At 35.6% G+C, this 23266-nt stretch overlaps 1 protein-coding gene across 2 annotated transcripts; it reads right to left on the reverse strand.

The window, feature by feature from the left end:
- Positions 1–19194: 19194 nt before the first annotated feature.
- On the reverse strand, positions 19195–23260 carry LOC137944236 (peptide chain release factor PrfB2, chloroplastic). 2 transcript variants are annotated; one of them, XM_068789855.1, is made up of 8 exons: positions 22999–23260; positions 22487–22897; positions 22199–22411; positions 21442–21543; positions 21181–21318; positions 20085–20389; positions 19837–19990; positions 19195–19731 (listed from the first exon to the last, which is right to left on the reverse strand). In XM_068789855.1, the coding sequence occupies exons 2-8, from the start codon at positions 22847–22849 to the stop codon at positions 19591–19593; spliced, it is 1416 nt and encodes a 471-aa protein (XP_068645956.1). In that variant the 5' UTR covers positions 22850–22897; positions 22999–23260; the 3' UTR covers positions 19195–19590. The 2 variants fall into 2 exon arrangements, with proteins under 2 accessions (XP_068645956.1, XP_068645957.1); XM_068789856.1 differs by having other exon boundaries at positions 22487–22908.
- Between the last annotated feature and the right edge of the window lie 6 nt (positions 23261–23266).

A 23266-nucleotide genomic window follows, 5' to 3' on the forward strand; every position in this document is an offset into this window, starting at 1 on the left:
CATGGTGCAATAGTGCCAGAGTGTGGTTATGATAAATCTATTTGATGTGTTAGATAAATAATTAATCATAGTTGATGAAACAACTGCATGCCAATAGGAGTTGTCAAATGCTAATCTCCATATTGACCAAGTGAACAATGATATTGGGCCCTTGACTAGGTCAAAGGTTCCTCCAAATTGTATCAAGTGGTACAAAATAAAAACAATAAAGAAGATGTAGATGAAGAAGACGAGGTTGAGGTAAAAAAATGAGTACAATGAAGAAAAAGAGGGAGAAGAAGAGGTGGAAGAAGAGGGGGACAAAGGTGATGAGGAAATGCAATTAGACAATAATGAATCTGAATAATTTTCCTAAGGAAGCAATGTTAGTTATGTCAAATAGACCGGTATGACTAATTAAGAATATAATCTTGTGGTCAAATGGTGAAACATTCATGATGCTCGATTTGAGGACGATTTGGTTTTACATTATTGCAATAAGTTGAAGGAACAAACACAACCAATTCCATCAAAGAAAGGAAGAACGCACAAACAAACAAAAAAAGCCTAGCAAAATTATTACAAAGTACCGTCAAACCGAATTTTGCCAACTATTTTGTCCCAAACAAGCGCACAATGGAACAATACTCTATGGGGGAGTTAGTCAACAAACATAAAATTTGAAGTTCATCTTTCATCTCCTGCTTCAAAATCATTTAATTCATCTACATTAACTTCATCTTCAAATTGGGTGTTAGTGTGGACGAGTTCATGTGCACTGAAAAACAGTTTCCAGTGTTAGTGCCCCAAAATGAGAAAAATATGAAAAATAAGAGAATTAGTAACTTGTAATAGTATAGTTAATTAAAATATAATACTTAAATATTAAATAAGTTAAAATAAACATTATTACTACACGAATAACTAATTTAATGCATAACTAAAATATATTAATATACTAATTAATTGAATTACATATTATATTATTTAATGATTGCTCTTTATTGTACATTAATATAGTAATTATGTGAGCCAATTAACTGTGCACATGATTAATTACAAAAAATAAATAAATAACGTTAAAAATAACATAAACGAATATAATAAGTTTAGTTATTAATTTATTGATAATATATGGTATACTTTAACATAAAAAAGGCATGATTAAAAAGGAAAAATCTATTAAATGCAAACTTGCAAACTTTAATACACTATATATTTTTACGTATTATTAATTAATAATATTTTTCCTTTAAATTTAAAACCATTGATTTTATTAATTATAAAAATGGGTTAATTAAACCAAAATAATTGATCAAATGCTTGAGTTAACAATATTTTCATTATCACTATTAAATCACAAATACAATACAGTAATTAAAATTTTTAATATAATTAATAAATAAATAATTATTTTATTAATAACACAAGATGGATTTTTTACACGGTATTAATTAATAATATATTTCCACAAAATTAAAAATAATTGATTAATCAAATGCATACTTTAACTATATTTTATTTACTAGACTTAAATATCATGTTTAATATAGTAATAAAATTTTAAAAATATATTAAATAAATAAATATACCACTTTATTAATAACCCAAGAAAGATTATTCAAATAACGAGTTCGTGCCTTTAATATTAAAATCATCAAGTTACAAGTTTAGTATATATGAACGACAAATATTCAAAAGCAATAAGATACAACCATCATTTATCATTCCACATGGAAGTCGTTATGACATCTCAAAATTATGCAGCTCTTGTGGATTCTAATGCACGCTGCCTCCGAAAGCTTGTTACTTGGCTACCCTCATCCTCAAGACCATCACTAATGTCGATGTCTGTATCATCCATTGCACTTAATTGGACCGCATCACCTCTCCACCAACCTCGCCACCTGAATCATCATCTTCCAAGTCAAATAAATCATTGTAATCCTCTCCACGTATATAATTGTGCAATATGCAACGAACAATTACAATTTTTGTCTGGATCTTAAAAGGAAATGGAGGAGCGCGTTTCAACATTAGAAATCGAGATTTTAAAGCACCAAAAGTTTACTCAATAGTATTCCGCAAATATGAGTGTCTTCGGTTGAATAATTCTTTTTTATTTGTAGGAATATTATCTCCAAATTCTTGCAGATGATACCGAGTTCCTCGATATGGAGCCAAAAATCCCGAAAGATCACCACTCAATTAGGCTCGTACCGTTCAAACCCTTTTTGCTTGGTCTCTTCCTCTTTTGCTTCTCATCTTCTTCTTTCTTCCTCTCGCTCTCCCTTTCTTCCTCTAACTGCAAACTCATCTGCAGCGCCAACACAAACCGAACAAAAAGCAAGTTAAGACTTGCTCGTTAAGGTAGTTCCGATGATTCATGTTCCACTGGCCTAGCCGAGGAAGGTGAATCCCTCTAACCATCTCAAAGGTGCTGAAGAGGTCTTGATGTAGCCCCACTTGGAGCCTAATCTTCTAAAAAATCTTCATCCAGACTTGCCATGAAAATCCACAGTGTAAGAGGACATGTTGGACTGTCTCATCGCACTCACCACAAAGGGGACAAGAAAGATCAGGGGCGGCGAAGCCTCTTCTATGAAGGTTGTCAAAAGTAAGAATTTGTTCTCTAATGGCCGACCACACGAAAAATTTGATTTTGCTTGCCGCTGAGAGTTTCCAAGCCAGATTTGCCTTGTGCTCATGTATACTGAAATCTTGCTATCTAATATGAGAGTAACCAGAAGTAACAATGAATCGGCCATTAATGCAAGGCTTCCAAGTCAACTTATCAATTGAATGCTTTTGGATAATAGAGCTGTTGAGTCTGGTAAGGAGAGAGCAAAAAGTCGACGATTCCTCATCATTTAGTCTCCGGAAGAATAGGAGACTCCATGACTGATGTCTCCATCCATCAACCACAAAGTAAGAGAGGTCTCTAGCCACCCTATGCAGCCCCAGGAAGTCCTCTGAGAGGGATCAGGGGCCACACCATTCATCCGACTAGAAAAGTAGGGTCCTTCCATTGCCCGTGTGAAACAAGGTAGCATCTTTGAATACTAGAAGGAGCTTAAAAATTGATTTCCATAGCGGGGATAGGAGGTGAGCGACGCCACCCTTTCTCCACTAGGCACCCAAAAATTGAAGGTAGAATTTGACCATATTCCTCCATAAAACTGTTATGCTTGTTGTTGAAGTTCCAAATCCATTTGAGCATAAGAGCTTTGTTCATATCCCTAGTAGGTCGGATGCCTAATCCTTCCCTATTATGAGGCATGCAAATATCCTTCCAACTAACCAAATAGTATCTGAAGGTGTCTTCTGATCCTCTCCAGAGAAATCGCCAACGGATGACATCAATTTTGGAGCATATGGAGGCGCTCAACATGGTGCCTCCTCCAATCCCTGGTTGTAAAGGGAGGGCCCCACTAATTTTTAATTCCTTTTTTTCTGAAATATAAGCACATTTATTCAAAAAAAGAAGCAACATTTGACCGCCTAAAAAAGGCAATGACCACCATCCCTATGCTAGCCATACTGGATTTCTCCAACATTTTTACTCTCGAGACTGACATCTCAAGGAAAGGCATCAGAGTCGTACTCATGCAAGAAGGGAGACCCATCGCATACTTAAGCCAAGCATTGTCAAATAGAGCATGATTAAAATCAGTCTATGAGAGGAGCTCATGGCTTGGTGTTAGCCGTCCAAAAATGGAGACACTGTCTCATGGGGTGGCACTTCATCATCAAAATGGATCAACGAAGTTTGCGTTCCTTATGGACCAACGGTTGGTGGCGGAAGAACAACAAAAGTGGGTAACCAAACTCTTGGGTTTTGACTTCGAAATTCAATACAAGCTTACCCGTGATAGCAAAGTGGCTAATGCAAAATCCCGAAAAGAGGGTTCTCTCACAATTTCTGCTATCTCCTTTGCATGTTTCACTGGATTCGAGGAACGAGAACAAGAGATTAAGCAAGATGACGGCCTCCGAAAGATCCAGCAGGACTTGTTGGTAGACCACTCCAGCCATCCTTAGTACATGTTAATGGTTGTTTGATGTTCAAGAACCGCCTCGTCCTTCCTCCTTCGTCAACATGCATTCCACACATAGTCGAGGAATTTCACTCCACCCCCTCAGGTGGCCATTCAAGATACCTTCACAACTATAAGAAGCTCGCCAGTGTGGTACATTGGACAGGTCTTAAAAGAGGCGTCCAATAGTTTGTGGAATCTTGTGAAGTTTGCCAAAGAAACAAGTACAATACCCTCACACCAGTGGGGTTGCTCCAACCTCTTCCTAGTCCTCTACAAGTGTGAGAAGACATATCCCTCAACTTCTTAGGTGGGCTCCCCAAGACTCACGACTTCAACACTATTCTAGTTGGTGTTGACTGATTGACAAAGAACAGTCATTTCTTACTCCTCGGCCATCCCTATATGGCCAAAAAAGTTAATGCCATGTTTGGCAAGGAAGTCATATGTGTTAAGGAACATGGAATCTATGTGATCCACCTGCAGGAACAGCTATTGTGGGGTGTCGTTGGGTTTATACTATCAAATATAACGTTGATGGCTTTATTGAACGGTACAAAGCTCGGCTGGTAGCAAAAGGGTATGTGCAAACTTTTGGAGTTGATGTCTTTGAGACATTCTCTCCTGTGGCCCAACTTACTTCAGTATGTATCTTAATATCTGTGGTTGTTAATAAGGGTTAGCCTCTCTTTCAACTCGATGTGAAGGATGCTTTTTTATATGGTGATCTACATGAGGAAGTGTATATGGAGCAACTTCCTGGGCATGTTGCTCAGGGGGAGACAAAAAAAGTGTGTAAGCTACAAAAGGCTATTTATGGACTTAAACAGAGTCCACGGGCCTGGTTTAAAAAGTTTAGTGATGTGGTACTACAATTTGGGTTCTATAGGAGTCATTGTGATCATTCTATGTTAAAGGAAGATTGGTGTGGTGATTTTGGTTGTCTATGTGGATGACATTGTGTTATCTGGTGATGATCTTGATGGTATTATAGAAGTTAAACAATATATGGCCACATATTTTTAGATAAAGGATTTGGGCTCTCTCAAGTACTTCTTTGGCATTGAAGTCACTCGTAGCAAGCGAGGTATTGTTCTTTCTCAGAGAAAATATATATTGGATATGTTACAGGAGTATGGTTTATTAGGTGCTAAACCTATAGACACCCCCATGGAAGTTAATCATAATCTACATGACACCCAGGGCCCTACAATCAAGGATAAAACTCAATACCGACGGTTAGTAGGTAAACTAATCTATGCTACAGTTACCAGGCCGGATATTTCATTTGTTATGGAGTTGTGAGCCAGTTCATGGAAAATCCTCAAAAAGTCCATTTAGAAGCTGCTCAGAGGATTTTGAAGTACTTGAAGGGTGCACTCACTTGGAAAAGGTCTTCTGTATACTCATAATGGGAAAATTGATGTACTTGGGTATTCTGATGCTGATTATGCTGGGTGTAAGATGGATAGACGTACTACATCAGGCTACAATTGTTTTGTTGGAGGCAACTTGATTAGTTAGAAAAATAAGAAACAAATAGTTATGGCTAGGTCCAGTGCAGAGGCCGAGTATCAAGCAATGGCTCATACAGTTAGTGAGCTTATGTAGATTAAGTCTGTGCTTCTTGAGTTTGGTTTTATGTTACCTGACCCTATGGTTATGAGTTTGGTTTTTATTGCCAGCAACCCTGTATTCCATGAGAGAACGAAACATATAGAGGTTGACTGCCACTTCATTAGAGATGCAGTTATGTAGGGGAAGGTGGTAACTTCGTATGTAAAGTCTTCAGACTAGTTAAGAGATATATTTACCAAGCCTTCGGGGAAATGTATCCTTTAGTGACAAGCTGAGATTGTTTGATATCTACTCTCCAACTTGAGGGGGAGTATTAAAATACAAGTTCAAGGGTATTTTGGTCATTTATTATATTTTCAATATTAAATTTTTCTCTTATAGTATGGCTATTAGATAGGGAATGTCTTATTTTATCTCTAGTTAATTTTTCATTCAATTTAGACATGTATTTTAGGAGATATGTAATTTTGAGTATTGAAGGGCATTTTTGTCCTATTATAAAATTTCACTTAAACCCTGATTATAAAGAAGAAAGAAGGGCCTTTCTGGCTTGGATTCCAAGGCAGCAAAGCTGCCTCTCTTCCAGAAATCCATTTTCTCTTCTATTTTCTCCCCAAATCACCTATTTTTCATTGTATCAGAGCAGGTACTCATATGTGGGCCTACACCTAAAAACTATCTACTTGTAGAGCCACAAAAGAGGTCTACACTAAAAACTATCCACTTGTAGAGCCACAAAAGAGGGCCTACACCTAAACTGCCTACTCCTAAATTATCCACTTGTAGAGCCACAAAAGATGGTCTACACGTGAGGGGAAATGTTAAGGAATAGTCCCACATAGATTAGTGAGTACAAAGATCTTGAGTTTATTAGTTGGGAAAGAGGTTTCCTAAGTTGACTAGTCATTTTGGGATAGGACCTTGGACCCAATTTAACAATATGCCTACATGGGTTCTCACAAACTGTTCATCAGCTACTTCTGGAAATAACTTTTCAAGTACTCTAATACTGAACTTCGCATGAGCGCCGCCTATCATCCTCAGATAGACTGGCAAACTAAAGTAGTAAACCGCTGTTTGGCAACCTATCTCTGATGTTTCCTGGGGGACCATCCTAAATCCTTGCTCAAATGGACCCAGTGGACTGAACTTTGGTACAATACCACTTATCACCAAGCTGCAAGGATGACACCATTCAAAGCTCTCTACAGGAGGGACACTCCCTCCTTTCTCAAGTTCTCGGATTCCACATCTGGTAGATGAAGTTAATTAACACCTCTACGAGCAAGACAACATCCTGCTGGAACTTAAAAACCAATCTCGACAAGGGTCAATGCAGAATAAAGTCATATGCCAATCGCACAGCTGAGAAGTTCAATTCCAGGAAGATGACTTTGTCTACCTCACACTCCAGTCCTATTGACTCAAGTCCTTGGCTACCAAACCCAATGAAAAGCTCATTCCATGATTCTATGTACCCTATCAAGTGCTGGAAACAATTGGTGCAGTAGCCTACCGGTTAGACCTCCCACCTTACTCCAAAATCCACCCAGACTCCCATGTCAACCTGCTCAAGAAGTCCACAACTGCCCCACCTTCCTGCTAGCCATTGCCAGCTTGCCTCACAGAAATCTAACCCTCTCTGTCAAGCCCGCCCATGTCCTCAATACTTGGCAACTCCCTTGCTGGACCATTGTGGTATTAATCCAATGGCTGGACCTTTCAGACTTCGAAGCCACTTGTAAACCATATCATGTTATCCAGTCCCAATTGCCTTCCTTCCGATAGAAGAGAAGCCATTGCACCTAATTGGACTGCATCACTCTCCACCAAGCTCGCCACCCGAATTATCATCTTCCAAGTCAAATAAATCATTGTAATCCTCTTCACATATATAATTGTGCAATATGCAATAAACAATTATAATTTTTGTCTGGATATTAAAAGAAAATGGAGGAGCACCTTTCAACATTAGAAATCGAGATTTTAAAACACCAAAAGTTTGCTCAATAGTATTTCGCAAAGATGAGTGTCTTCGGTTGAATAATTCTTTTTTATTTCTAGGAATATTATCTCCAAATTCTTACAGATGATACCGAGTTCCTCGATATGGAACAAAAAATCCCACTTGATTAGGCTCGTACCGTTCAAACCCTTTTTGCGTGGTCTCTTCCTCTTTTGCCTCTCATCTTCTTCTTTCTTCCTCTCGCTCTCCATTTCTTCCTCTAACTGTAAACTCATCTGCGGTGCCAACACAAACCGAACAAAATGCAAGTTAAGACTTGCTCGTTAAGGTGGTTCCAGTGGTTCATGTTCCACTGGACAGAGATGAGGGACTGGAACTTCATGCAGATACTGATTTGTGGCTGGTCTTCAACTCTTCCAAGCACCCCATCTGCTTCCAGAACCAATTTTAAACACTTCAGTAGTCAAAATTGAATCATTAGAGTGAAAAAGAAAGACGATGGACCATGTAATCAAGACGATCGAAGTTGGAAAGAATGGGTTCTTCCCTGAAAAGCATATCGGCAGAGGCGATGGTATTATGGAAGAGGGTTAAGCTGATAAGACTTAATAATTAAGGGAGAAATGGAGGATTCTTTATGATCACAGTGGAATGTTCATTGGCTGTGGGGGAAGTCGAGAGAGATGTAATCAGTAACAAACGTGGCATAGAACATGGAGCAAGGGATGCCATGTTTAATTTATTACATATTACAAAAAATTATTTAACGAAATGCTCGATTTACATAAAACGTAAATAGTGTAAAACCCTGTCGGTGTTCAAATCGAGCATAATGAATATTTCACCGTTTTACCACACGGTTATATTATTAGTTAGTCATACTCGTTTCATAGATAGGATATTTGACTAATATTTTTTTAAGAAAGAAATATAAAATTAAGTTTAGGCTAAACCGGATTAGATATGTAATATTATAATTAATATAAAATTAAAAACTCATATGCATGCATCATTGAATATTGAATACTTTCGTGGACATCGGTTTTCAACATTCAACTTTGCAACCTCCTTAGAGACAAAATGAAGATATTAATTAAAATAGCATAAAATAAAAAAAGCATTGACTCAGCTCGTAGGGAAACCCTATATATTTAGCAAGTACACGCTTTAATCACTCGGCCAATGCGACTTGGTGAAAGGAAACCAATCGAAATCAAGCGCTAACTCCCATTTCTATTTCTTATTGAATTAACCGATCAACTTTATATCGGACATTTATTTTCAACTTCATAATTATTCACAACTAATTTTGACATATTTTATTATTATTATTATTATTATTATTATTATTATTATTATTATTATTATTATTATTATTATTATTATTATTATTATTATTATTATTATATTATGTTATGAGAATCAATCCCACTACTTCTAGCCCGAGTATTTCCACGCTTGAAGAAGAAAACCTAGGGCGTATTGATCAAATCATTTGTTTAGTGTTGGATGTAGTTTTTCCTCCGGGCAATATGCCTAATATTTAGAACGCTTTGGTAGTTAGCCAAATCCTCCATTAACATAAAACACATTACAATAATGTAAAACCCTGTCATCTTCAAATAAAACATAATGAATGTTTCATCGTTTCACCACACAGTTATATTCTTAATTAGTCATACTCGTTTATAAATAGGATGTTATTCTATCTGACCAATATGTTTTTCAATAAAGAAAATATAAAATTTAGTTTAAGCTAAACCGAAGTAGATATGTAGTGATGTAATATAAAATTAAAAACTTGCAAAAGTGCAACGTGGAATACTGTATATTATCATAGACATCGGTTTTCAATGTTCAACTATGCAACCTCCCTAGAGGCGAAACAAAGATATTAATTAAAATAGAAAAAAAAAGCATCACCTAAGAGATTCGAACTCTCACTAGAAACCTCATGAAGTTAGCTGGTAGAAGCCTTAACCATAAGTCAAGGTGACTTGATGAAAGCAAAACAATCAACTTATTTAATATTTAAAAAAATGAATTAACCAAATCCTCTATTAACACAAAAAACATTACAATAATGTAAAACTTTGTGGTCCTTAAATCAAACATAATGAATGTTTTATAGTTTCACCACATGGTTATATTCTTAATTAGTCATGCTTGTCTCATATGTCGGATGTTATTCTATTTGACCAATAAATTTTTTTCAAGAAAGAAAATATAAAATTTAGTTTAAACTAAAACAGATAAGATATGTAGTGTTATAATCAATATAAAATAAAAAAAAATCGCATGCGTGCAACGTGGAATAATGTATACTCTAGTGTACTTTAGTTTTCAACGTTCAAATTTGCAACCTCCCTAGAGGCAAAGCGAATATATTACTTAAAAAGATTAAAATGAGTGTCGCTTGATAGATTCGAAATCTCGTAGGGAAACCCCATGTACTTAGCAGGCACACACCTAAACCATTTGGCTAAAGTGATTTGGTAAAAAGAAAATAATCAACTTATTACAAATTTAATTTTTTAAAAAAATACGAGTTTCCATTAACACAAAATGTATTACGATTAAGTAAAACCTTGTCATCTTCAAATATGGCATAATGAATGTTTCACTGATTCACCACACGTTTATATTCTTAATTAGTTTTACTCATTTCATAGATTGGATATTATTCTATATGAGTAATAAATTTATTTCAAGAAAGAAAATATAAAATTTAGTTTAACCTAAACTGGATTAGAAATGTAGTGTTATAATTAATATAAAATTAAAAACTCGCATGTGTACAACAAGGAATAATGTATACTATCGTGGATTCAACGTTCAACTTTGCAACCTCCTTAGAGGCGAAGCGAATATATTACTTAAAAAAGAATAGAATAAAAAAAGCGTCACCTGAGAGATTCAAACTCCTGCAAGAAAACCCCATGTACTTAGCAAGCACACGCCTTAACCACTCGGCCAAAACAACTTGGTGAAAGGAAAACAATCAAATTATTACATATTTAAAAATTAAAAAATTGTGAGTTCACCAAATACTCCATTAAAACAAAACACATGACGATAAAGTAAAACATATCGTCTTCAAATCGAGCATAATGAATGTTTCATTGTTTCACCACATGTTTATATTCTTAATTAGTCATACTCATTTCATAGATTAGATTTTAGCCTATCTGACCAATAATTTTTTTCAAGAAAGAAAATATAAAATTTAGTTTAAGTTAAACTGAATTAGATATGTAGTGTTATAATTAATATAAAATTAAAAACTTATATGTGTGCAATGCGGAATACTCTATACTATCAACTATCAGGTGGCCAAGTAGAGAAAACAACCAAGCAGAGCAAATTAAATGAAAGGTTTAGAAACATCTTGTCTAAGTATTCAATTCACAGAGACAAGATTCTAGGTAAGAAGATTAAGATTGTTGTTGCGTGGTTAAAACAAAAGAAAAAACTAGCAGCAAATTTACACAGGGCAAGGGAATCCATACACTCAGTAAAAGGACCAGATAAAACAAAACTACTTCCTGAAGTAATGGCTATTTTGGTGAATAGGTTGTGGATTGGCAATAAATGAATAAGCTAAAAATTGTTTGAATTTTTTTTGTGGACTTCGGTTTTCAACGCTCAACTTTGTAACCTCCCTATAGGCGAAACAAAGATATTACTTAAATAAAGAATAAAATAAAGATCGTCGCCTGAGAGATTTGAACACTTGTGGGAAAACCCCATGTACTTAGTAGACACATGACTTAACCACTTAGCCAAAGTGACTTGTGAAAGGAAAACAATAAAATTATTTAATATTTTTTTAAAATGAATTAATCAAATCCTCCATTAACACAAAATGCATTACGATAATGTAAAACTTTGTGGTCCTCAAATCGAACATAATGAATGTTTCACTGTTTCACCACATGGTTATATTCTTAATTAGTCATGCTCGTTTCATATGTCGGATGTTACTCTATATGACCAATAAATTTTTTTCAAGAAAGAAAATATAAAATTTAGTTTAAGCTAAAACGGATTTGATATGTAGTGTTATATTTAATATAAAATTAAAAACTCACATGCGTGCAACGTGGAATAATGTATACTATCGTGGACTTCGGTTTTCAACGTTCAACTTTGCAACCTCCCTAGAGGCAAAGCTAAGATATTACTTTAAAAAGAATAAAATAAAATAAAACGTCACATGAGAGATTCAAACTCTTGCAGGGAAACCCCATGTACTTAGCAAGCACACGCCTTAACTGTCAGAGTGGTTCCGTCCAATCTTGTAGGTGGTAGCTTTCTGCACCTAACAGATAGGTCTCTTGAGTTGTATTGGCTAACCGTTGTCATGTTATCAGAGCTGGGCATGCCACATCCCGCATTCGAATCCCGTGAGAGGCGGTCAAGAATGGGTGGGGTGGGTGTCAGAATGGTTCCGTCCACTCTTGTAAGCGGTAGCTTTCTACACCTAACAGATCGGTCTCTTGAGTTGTATTGGCTAATCGTTGTCATGGTATCAGAGTTGGGCACGCCATGTCCTGTGTTCGAATCCCGTGTGAGACGGCTCCAGAATAGGCGGGGTAGGTGTCAGAGCTAGGTGGTTCCGGTCCACCTGGGTTAGGTACTTGGCTTTCCGCACCTTAAATGACTAGTCTTTTCGGGTTGTATTAGCTAGGTATCTGACTAAAAACTCTGAAGTTAAGCAAACCTGGGCGAGAGTAATCTTAGGATGGGTGACCTCCTCGAAATCCCATGTACTTAGAAGGCACACGCCTTAACCAGTTGGTGAAAGCGACTTGATGAAAGCAAACAATCAATTTATTAATATTTAAAACTAAAAAAATGTGAGTGAACCAAATCCTTCATTAACGCAAAAAATATTTCGATAATGTAAAACCTTGTCGTCCTCAAATCGAACATAATGAATGTTTCCATGTTTAACCACACGGATATATTCTTAATTAGTCATACTTGTCTCATAGATATTATGTTATTCAATATGACCATTTTTTTTCAAGAAAGAAAATAAAAAAATTAGTTTAACCTAAACCAGATTAGTTATGAAGTGTTATATTATATAAAATTAAAAACTTGCATGTGTGCACCGTTGAGTACTATACACTATCGTGGACTTCCATTTTCAACGTTTAACTTTACAACCGTCCTAGAGGGGAAGCGGATATATTAATTAAAATAGAATAAAAAAAAAGAGCATCGACTAAGAGATTCAAACTTTTGCCGGGAAAACCCATGTTCTTAGCTAGCACACACCTTAACCACTTAGCCAAAGCGACTTGGTGAAAACAAAACAATCAACTTGTTACATATTTAAAAATAAAATAAAATGTGAGTTAAGCAAGTCCTCTAACACAAAACACATTACCATAATGTCAAACCCTGTCATCCTCAAATTGAGCATAATGAATATTTCATCGTTTTACCACACCATTATATTTTTTATTAGTCATACTCGTCTCATAGATAGGATGCCATTCTATCTGACCAATATTTTTTTTTCAAAAATGAAAATATAAAATTGAGTTTAAGCTAAATCAGATTAGATATTTAGTGTTATAATTAATATAAAATTAAAAACTGGCATGCATGCAACGTGGAATATTGTATACTATCGTGGACATCGATTTTCAACGTTCAACTTTGCAACCTCCCTAGAGGAGAAGCGGAGATATTAATTAAAATAGAATAAAATAAAATGATCGTTGCCTAAGAGATTCAAACTCTCGCGAGGAAACCCCATGTACTTAGCAAAACAATCAAAACAATCAATTTTTAAATATTTAAAAATTAAAAAATGTGTGTTAATGAATTCTCCATTAACACGAAAAACAATATGATAATGTGAAACTTTGTCATCCTCAAATCGAGCAAAATGAATGTTTCACCATTTCACCACACGATTATATTCTTAACTGGAATACTCGTCTCATAGGTAAGATGTTATTCTATCTGACCAATATTTTTTTATTATATCTGATAATACGCTTGTTGGGTAAGATGTTAAAAACCCACTTGTGTGTAATGTGGAATGCTGTGTTACATGAGAGATTTGAACTCTCGCAGGAAACCTCATGTACTTAGCAAGCGTATGTCTTTACCACTCGGCTAAAGTGACTTGGTAAATGGAAAACAATCAACTTATTACATATTTAAAAATAAAAAATACGAGTTTAACTAAATCTTGCATTAAAAAAAACTCATTGTGATAATGTAATACCTTGTCATCGTCAAATCGAGCACACTAAATGTTTCACTGTTTCACCACACGGTTATATTCTTAATTAGTTATACCCATCTCATAGACAAGTTATTTCTCTATTTGACAAATAATTTTTTCAAGAAAGAAAATACAAAATTTAGTTTAAGTTAAACCAAATTAGATATGTAGTGTTATAATTAGTATAAATTTAAAAACACACGTGCTTGCATTGTGGAATAGTATATACTTGGAGAGAAAGTAAAAAAGTATGACTTTTTTTTTGCTTTATTAAACTCTTGCAATGCAAAGGGCAATATGTATTGTTTTTATTTTTGCACTTTGAACAAAAATTCCACGAGGAAGCCAAAAAAAAAAAAAAGTATGACCATATTTACTGTTTTTTTCTTTGCGCATGGAGATAAAGAACAACAGAAGAAAAAAAGTACGACTTTGTTTTGCTTTATTAAGATCTCACAAATCAAGGAGCAATATTTATTATTTTCTTTTTTGCACTTGGAACGAAAGTACCAAGAAGAAGCAAAAAAAAGTATGACAATATTTATTGGTTTTCTTTTTGCACATGGAATGGAAGTGGCAAGAAGAAGCAAAAAAAAAAAAAGTACAATAATGTTTATTGTTTTTCTGTTTGCACTTGGAATGAAAGTTCCAAGAATAAGTAAAAAAAATACGACAATAATTATTATTTTTTCTTTTTGAACTTGGAGAAAAAGAACCAACAAAAGTAAAAAATTAATTGATTTTTATATATATTCACTTGGAGCGAGAGTACAAAGAAGAAGCAAAAAAAAAGTACGATAATTTTTATTGTTTTTCCTTTTGCACTTGGAAAAGTACAATTAGAAGAAAAAAAAGGCGACTTTGTTTTGCTTTATTATGCTTTCGTAAAGCAAGGGGCAGTATTAATTATTTTTTTGTTTGTACTTGGAATGAAAGTACCAAGAAGAAGCAAAAATTTAAAATTTCTCCTATTTGAAACAAGGAGTCAAAAAAGGCTTTTGAGCTAATGTCCCATTTGACAGCTAAGATATCATTTAGTTTTGGAGGTATAATTTGTGGAGGATTGACATAAGCGATATGTGATATCTTTACTGATTGGTTTAAAGATTACCCTCAGGGATGGAAAGAGAGTCTGCTACATGATTGGGAGGTCTCAAATACATTTTCATCATCGATGGAATTTATTGAGAAAGGGAATTGTTTTTTCCCAACATTGGTTTCCTCAAGTTTCTTTATCTTTATCTTTTTGGTTTCCTCAACATTGGCATTGAAACTAGCTTTTCTATCTCCATTCTTCTTGGAGCATCTCATTCAACAAAACTTTCACTAATATACAATACTAGAGCCAAAATTGAAATCTTGTGGCATTAAATTAAAGAGCTAAATTTGTCAAACTAAATTTAAAATACCCAAGCTCGTACTAAAAATACCCTAGTATTGAAAGGACAAGTTCTTAATAAAAATACCCTAGTTTTGAATGGATACCCAAGTTCTAATAGAACTTGTATGTTTTTCAAAATTAGGGTATCGGCCAGATTCAATTTAGCTCAATTAAATTCATTTTCAACGATGGTAAGTTTTCCAAAACACCAAAATTCTTAATAAAAACTCCCATGTTCTGATAGAACTTGTTTTTTTAAAAAAAACTTTGGTATCCACCTAAGTCATTTAGCTTCACTTGATTCAATTTAGTTGTGCTAGATTTCCTTGCTCCCCCAAATAAAATCTTGGCTCCACTAGATTCATTTTCAATCATGGTAAGTTTTTCTATAATTTTTTTCATGCTTAGTAGCCCCATGTGATCCACAAATATATCTTTTCTTATGTGGCAATCCCTGATTTGTTGTTGCAGCGTTGCACCCTTATAGCATTTCAGCACATTTCAACCCCATTAAATGCAATGTTAGGGTTGTATTTGACATCACACAAGTGTTCACCGAGTGTTGACATTCATCTATATTTTGGTGATAACAAAACTAAATTGATCTAATAAATACAAATTTAGCATTTTCAAATGTCTTTCCTTCGAGAGACACAAAAATCAAGGTCTATGCAAAAGAATAAGCATCTCAATACCTCAAACTCCACATGTGTCAAGTCATCTTAAAGAAATACCCATAAGAGAAGAAACGAAGAATTGAAGGTTTGAGTGTAAGTGGTCTAGCAAATCTCAAGAACTCTATCAATGTAAGAGAGTAGCCCCAATTCTTCAAACTTGAGGTACAACTAAAATTTTTGGAGCCATAGGACATTTTGCATTCATAACATGTATTACCGAGGCATACCTTCTTTTAAACATGTTAGAATAACTTAAGAAACAATTTCTTCATGCTTTGAAGCCTAAAATAGAAACCTAGCTTTGGCATGACCGATCATTGTCTGCCAATGATCAATCATCCAAAATGTGCACTAGCTAAAAATATAAAACATGATTGGTCAATCAGGGGTGATTGGTCGATCAAATAGAACTTGGCCAGAATGTGCTATAAAACATGATCGATCATCCCCTGTGAACTGATCGATCAACCTTGTCCATGCATTAAAAAATTAAGAAGCATGATAGATCATACTATTTAATTGATCGATCATATAGAAGTATGCCAATGAGGGACACAATGTTGACCCAGGTGGCTTCTTAAGAGGGGGGCCTAATTGAGTTTTTCAAGTTTGAAGACTTAAGGTGTGCAAGAATGAAATCAAATAAAAATACAAATAAATAGGCAAAAATTCACACACCACAATTGAACACCAAATATTTTGTTCTCGATATTTCGCTATTGGTATTCACTGCCCAAGAACCCATTCTTGGGAAATTCCACCAATAAACGCTCTATTAGCTTGGAATTACAAGAAAGAGATTTTAGTTATCCTTCAAACCCTGTGTATGCTCAAATACATAATGACAGCTTAATCTCCCCAAGAGATTAGCTAGATTCCAAAGTTCTAGATGAACTTATCCGAAAATGGAAATTACAAAGAATTGTAAAACTTACACCCTTGAATTTGGAGAGATACCATTCTCGAGTTCCAAACTTCCAGCCTTTGATGCATAGTCAAGAGATAGGAGCTTAACTAATTTATGAATGCAAGGAGATGGAATGAGAAAGAAGTGTAGAGTTTTTGCAAGTTGTGGCTCCCTCTTTCTCCAAATAGAACTTAGGAAATATTTTCAAATTATTGAGAAAGAAATGAAGTAGGTATGCCCATAAAAGCTCATTAACTCAATGAGAGGTTTGGTGGGATATTTATAAGTTCCCCAAGCCAAAATAACCATTTTTTACCCATTTGAAAAAAGTTGATTTTACATTGATCGATTAGTGTAAAGTGATTAATCGATCAATATCTTCCCGTTGGGTCTAACATTTTAAGTTGATCGATCAATGTACATGGTATGATCGATCAATCAGAATATCTACTGACAATGCATAACAAGTATGATTGATCAATGACTTTGCTATAATCGATCATGTTTTATGTCCTTGGTTGGCAAAGTTTTTTATGATCGATCAATCTTCGAGGGTTGATCGATTAATCAACAAGAATTTGCTTTGCTTGGATAGTATTGATCGATCAGTCCAATTGGGTTGATCGATCATGCTTTATAGCTCAATTTGGCCTTGTTATGGATGATCGATCAATCGACCTTGGTTGATTCATCATGTTTTATATTTTTGGCATGTGTACTTCTGGCTGATCAATCATTGGCAGATGTTGATCGATCATTCCAGTTCAAGTTCAAAATGTGAATTTTTTAAGCATGAGAAGTTGTAATTCTAAGTGATTCTAACATGTATAAAATGGGTATATTGTTTTACAAAAACATGTTTAAATGCAAATGTGTCCTAAAACTCCAAACTTTACATTGTACCTCAAGTTTTGGAAAGATTGGGTTGCTCTCTTACATAGATTGAGTTTTGTTCTCAATACTTCCTAAACTCTAGCCTTCAATTTTTTTCTTCTTTTTTAAGGTGCTTCTTCAAGAGTACCTTGAAATTCCATATAGCTTGAGGTCTTTGAGAAGTTTGTGTTGATTCATTGCTTAAACCTTTGAATTTTATGTCTCTTCAAGGAAATGTATCTGACAAGCATAGAAATGCAGATGTTAGCTCAATTACGTTTCGTTATCATCAAAATCAAGAAGGAAGTCAACACTCAATCAACAATCTCCCCCTTTTTTTACGATGATAAAACCAAATGTCCAAAAATCAAAATAACAACACCTCTAAGAGGTGGAGCTAAGTAGATTGAGAAAATTTTGGGAAATAGCTACCCCTTAAAATATGCATATCTGATTTCAAATTTTACGTGTTGTTTATTTTTAGTGCCTTATGTGTCTTTTTATCTCTCCCTTTTTGTTATACTTAAAAAGATATGGAATGGAAATGTGAAAAGAGTGATCCTCAGTTTGAGGGGAAAAAGTATAAGAAGAAGTACAAAGAGTGAGGTATTTGATAGAAGCATACCATGAAGAAATTTTTTATATGAATAATAATGAGGAATCCACGAGTTGTGGTAAAAAGTATGCAAGTAAAGGGGAGAATTGAAGAATGAAGAGCCATAGTATTGAAGAAGGAAGAATTGAAGAGAGAAATTTTCCAATTTTCTAAGAAATTTTATTTGCAAGTTGAAATTACAAATTCGCTCTAGGAGGAGTGTTAAAGAAATCATATCGAAGGACCTAAGATGAGTCTCATGCAGAGCATATCTCACAAGTTGAATGAACTTTAAGGTGAATCTCATGCCAACTCAAAGAAGAAAAGGGAAAAGCTATCTCCTACATGTAACACATGAAGGGGGTAGATTTGATCAAAACTCTATTGTTTTAGTTTCCTATTTCAACTTTATTTCTTACATTTTACTTTATTTAGAAAGTTATATTTTGGGTGTAATTATGTCACTAGAAAAGAAAAGTTAGGTTATAATTAACAAATTTGTCTAGAGGAGGAAGAACACATATACAACAAACATTTTCTCTTCCTCTCTTTGTGCATACGTGCTCTCCTCTATTTCTTTTTCTTTTTTCGTTCTCCTCTTCCTGAAGCATACCCACCTAATGAAATTTACACTTCTCCCCCTTTCCCTCTTTCTAGGTTTATCCTTGTAGGACCCTAACATAGTTTTTTGTTAGAAAAATGTGGAAAACTCAACAATAACTTGAAAGAATACTAAAGAAATTAGGTGGGGCCTTCTCTTGCCTCCCCTACCCATAGTCATGGAAGTCAGATTTTCTATCAAAAGAAGGGGCAACGCCATCCTTTCCCCCACACAGCACCTACCCAACCTGTCCAAGATTGAAGAGGAAGAAACATGTAGCATGCTCATGCCAAGGAAAAAAGGGAAACAGTAGGAGAAAAGTTGAGGCAAAGAAGACCAAATATTGGGGTTGTCCATAAGTGTCAAGAATGTGTTAACATAGTGGAGAAGAAAGAGAGTGAAGGAACAAAGAATTGGAAATTTTACAAAGCGACCATTATCATTTTCCTATCCGCACAATAAAGCAGGGGAAGTCGAAAGCCTGAAGGTTTAGTATTCCTGTGGAAATTATAACTCAAACAATAGAGATCTATTTCCCCTATGTGAATTATAACAAGTAATAGCTCTATGAAAATGGATAGGATACACAATGGTTTCCACCCTATGCGAATAGATAACACCTGGAAATCAAACGATGCCAACCAAAACCACTTAACTCTGGCATGACGCCTAACATTGCAAGTTATCCAACTGGGTAGAGTATGACCCAGGTTTTGCAATCAGCTAAGAAACTCCTAAACCGGGAATTAGCCACCATGATAATTATTGTCTTTATCGAGAGATGCAGATAAGAAGCTCAAGATAAATCCATCAATATCCCCTTCAAGCACAGAATCAGGGTCTGAAACTTCATAGTTCGTTCGTAGATCCTTGACCATGCGGTAAGGCTGCAATAAGAAGGGCACAGAAGATGATGAGATGCAGATAGTAATATTTGTAACATCAACAGGTCACTGCAGAACACAGCTGAAGTGATTCAGTACAACACTCACATGGAGGACATAAGTTCGTATCTGGTTGCCCCAGCTGATATCAGTTAAAGATTGTGTATGTTGAGAATTCAACTGTGCTTGACGTGCCATCTCAAGTTGATCTAACCGTGACTGAAGTACTTGCATAGCCATCGATTTGTTTTGATGTTGTGACCTAGACCCAAACAGATAAACATTTCAGATAGGTTCCCTCAGTGTGTATGTCAGCTATACATGTGAGCAGGGTTTTAGTGCATGTAATTTCTTACCTTTCATTTTGACATGTAGCAGTCACTCCAGTTGGAATGTGCACTATTCTGACAGCACTATCAGTGGTATTGACACTCTGGCCACCAGCTCCTCCAGAACGGAACCGCTCAATCCGGAGATCAGAATCTTTAATCAGAACATGAGTTGAGGTATCACCCAAGATTGGTATTACAGCAACGGCAGCAAAGGAGGTATGCCGGCGCTTGTTGCTGTCAAATGGTGAAATTCGTACCAATCTGTGCACACCAACTTCTGCTTTGGCATATCCAAAAGCATAATCACCATCTACTTTTATTGTAGCCCGCTGCATACCAGATGGATCCAGATCAACCACTAACTGCTAAAAATGGTCCATGCTCAAAATTGTTTTGGTGAAGTACATCTTCATGGCAGGTATATAGCAACTTTAATAAAGAGAAACTAACTTTTTTTTAAAATGATGATTCCAATCTCAAGTGATTCTTCAACATGAACTCCAAAACATTCTTATGGAATCATGTTGGAACGCGATTCCAATCTCCAAAGGTCCAAATCACATTCGCACAAATATTAGTGGATACACTCAATCTACTGGCTTACCTCAAGTGACTTCAGCTGCATGAAAATGAGAAAGCTTTTTTGGGAAGAGAAAGTTATTCAGTTGATTGGGACTTAGGCTCAATAGCCAAATAGAGGGTTTCTAGAATGAGGTCTTGATTCAATTCTCAACAGGGTATTGGGTGCAGTGTTCCTGTGTAATCAACATTCTAACAAACATTATTCAATCGCCACATAGGGGGTTTCTAGTATAAGGTCTTGATTCAATTCTCACCAGGGTATTGGGTGCAGTGCTCATGTGTAATCAACATTCTAACAAACATTACTCTGTAAATTAATTTAAATTGGAGAATGTAGGATTCCAAGTTTGAGGTCTTGTCTCAACAAGGCATTGGGTGAAGAGCGCATGCATAATCAACATTTGAAAAAAAAAATTATTCCGTAAATGACTTTAAATTGTACCTGACTTTCCTCGGATTCCACAACTTTTTGCACAAGAACTGTGGGATCCGTTTTATAAATTTAGGTAACTACAGATGAAAAGGAAAGGGAATAAACCTTGATTCCTGCTATCTCACCAGCCATCTCATCCACCACAGTTGTATGAAATCCACGACGCTGGGCCCACATTTTATACATGCCCATGACCATAGCAGCCCAATCCATACTTTCCGTTCCCCCTGCTCCAGCTTGAACCTGCAATACAGACATCATAAAAATTAGGTCCACATGATTGTGTTGAATTTTAAAGAAAACCACAAAGAGCAATACAAATCCCTTGACATGATCTGGAAACAACATGAAGGTGAAAATTCTTACCTCTATAAAGCATGGGTGTGGATCTTGCTCACCAGCCAAGAGCGCCTCGATTTCTTTCTCTTTAAGATTTCTTCTCATCCTAAGCAAAGCTCTCATGATCTCCTTCATGAGGCAAACGGATAAAAGTAGGTAAACATAATAATCTTAGACCAATGTCACAGACATGTTAAAGAAAAGGGAAGCCATAATCAACTCACACAAGACCACAAACACATAAAATTTTCTAATAATTGAAGGAAAAGAACTAACTAAACATGAAACAAAACAAACAAGAAAAAGCACAACAATAAAATATAATGGCCAAACTAGACATAGTCAAAATTGAATCAGCGAGTGTTGCCAAAAAAAGAAAAATCAGAAGGAAAGAAGGAAATAAATGTGAAGAAGAAAAAGACTGCTCTATCATCCAAGAATTTATGCTGGTAGCATTCTTGATTCCAGTGTAGAACTAATGGAAATGAGAGCATCAAAGAGACCCATTTTACACAGAGGTTACTTAAGGATTGGATAGGTCAACAAGTTAGTTTAAATTCCCAATAGATGCTTCTTGCTTCTTGTTTACTTTTGTAATTAACCTTCTTGTCCATCAATCAAAAGAGCCTGGTTATCTTCTCTTCTAATAGCACTCATCATCCAATCATGCATTCACAAGCTTCACAGTTATATAAGCATGTCCCTATCCGTCAAAAAAATGACAGAACACTCATAGAAGCAGGAAGAAGAAAAAAATACATGCCTAGAAGAAGCTAGAGCCCACCAATTCTAATTCCCTGTCATCCTCTTCTCTTGCAAGCTTTAGCATCTCGATTTGCTCAATCAATTCCTGCTTAAATCCATTCACTTCATTAATTTTCCCCATACATATACCATGCTCACGGCTGGCTTTTCCAGCATAGTTCGGATTTTCCCATAGGTCCGACCTATTAATTTCAGAAGATAAATGCTCTGCCCTAAGCACCAGATTCTGCCACTGCCAACCAAAAATCTTAAAAGTAAGTAGAAATCATTAGAACAATAAAAAAAATACTTATAATGTTGGGCCAACCTGTAATCGTTTCTTGATGACCTGAATTGACTGAGCAATAGCAGTAGCATGGCTCTTCCAGTCAGACTCAGACTCATCTAGAATTGGCCAACGTCGGTCAAGGATTTGGTCCACAGAGAGCCCTTCAGATGTTTTATGAGGTTCAAGAGAGGATAAGGATGCAAAATGATGGATAAGTGAGGAAATAAAATTTACGGTTCTAGGAGTTCTGAAGGCATGAGAAGAGGTAAAATACTTGCGAGAAATTCCAGTAAATGAGGTGTCAATAGTACGAGATTGGTAAAAAGAAGAAAGAATAACAGAAAGAAGAGGGGTTGCGCGATTGTTTAGGTTAGAAAATGTGAAGGGTCTTTTGGAAGACATTTTTAGAAGGGTGAAGCACAACGCTGGGTTCAGGTAAACTCGTAATAGCTGTTAATCCACTGTAAATGCGTAAGAAAGCTGTAAACGTGTGATTTCTTGTACAAATTTACGTGCTTTGAATCTATTGAAACAAGGATTCCAGAAAATACCTCTTTTCCGTTTTTAACATGGTATCAGAGCGGGCGCTCTACCTCTGACGATTGCGCTCCCTCGTTCGGCCAGGAGATTGAGCGATTTTGTATTTTTTCTTCTCTCAGAAATTTTGCCTAGTTATTCTTCGCCGTTCGCCGAGCTTTTCCCGCCGTTCGCTGCTGTTTGTCACCGTTCGACGCCATTTGCCGTCGTTCGCAGTCGTTCGCCGTTGTTCGCCGCCGTTCGCCGACCTTCCATGTATGTTTCTCTCGCTCTTCTCGGAAT

The sequence above is a fragment of the Aristolochia californica genome, unplaced genomic scaffold (genome assembly GCF_029961685.1).
Source record: "Aristolochia californica isolate CCGP_79_NKW_82.1479 unplaced genomic scaffold, dmAriCali1.0.hap1 SCAF_11, whole genome shotgun sequence".
Lineage (NCBI taxonomy): Eukaryota > Viridiplantae > Streptophyta > Magnoliopsida > Piperales > Aristolochiaceae > Aristolochia > Aristolochia californica.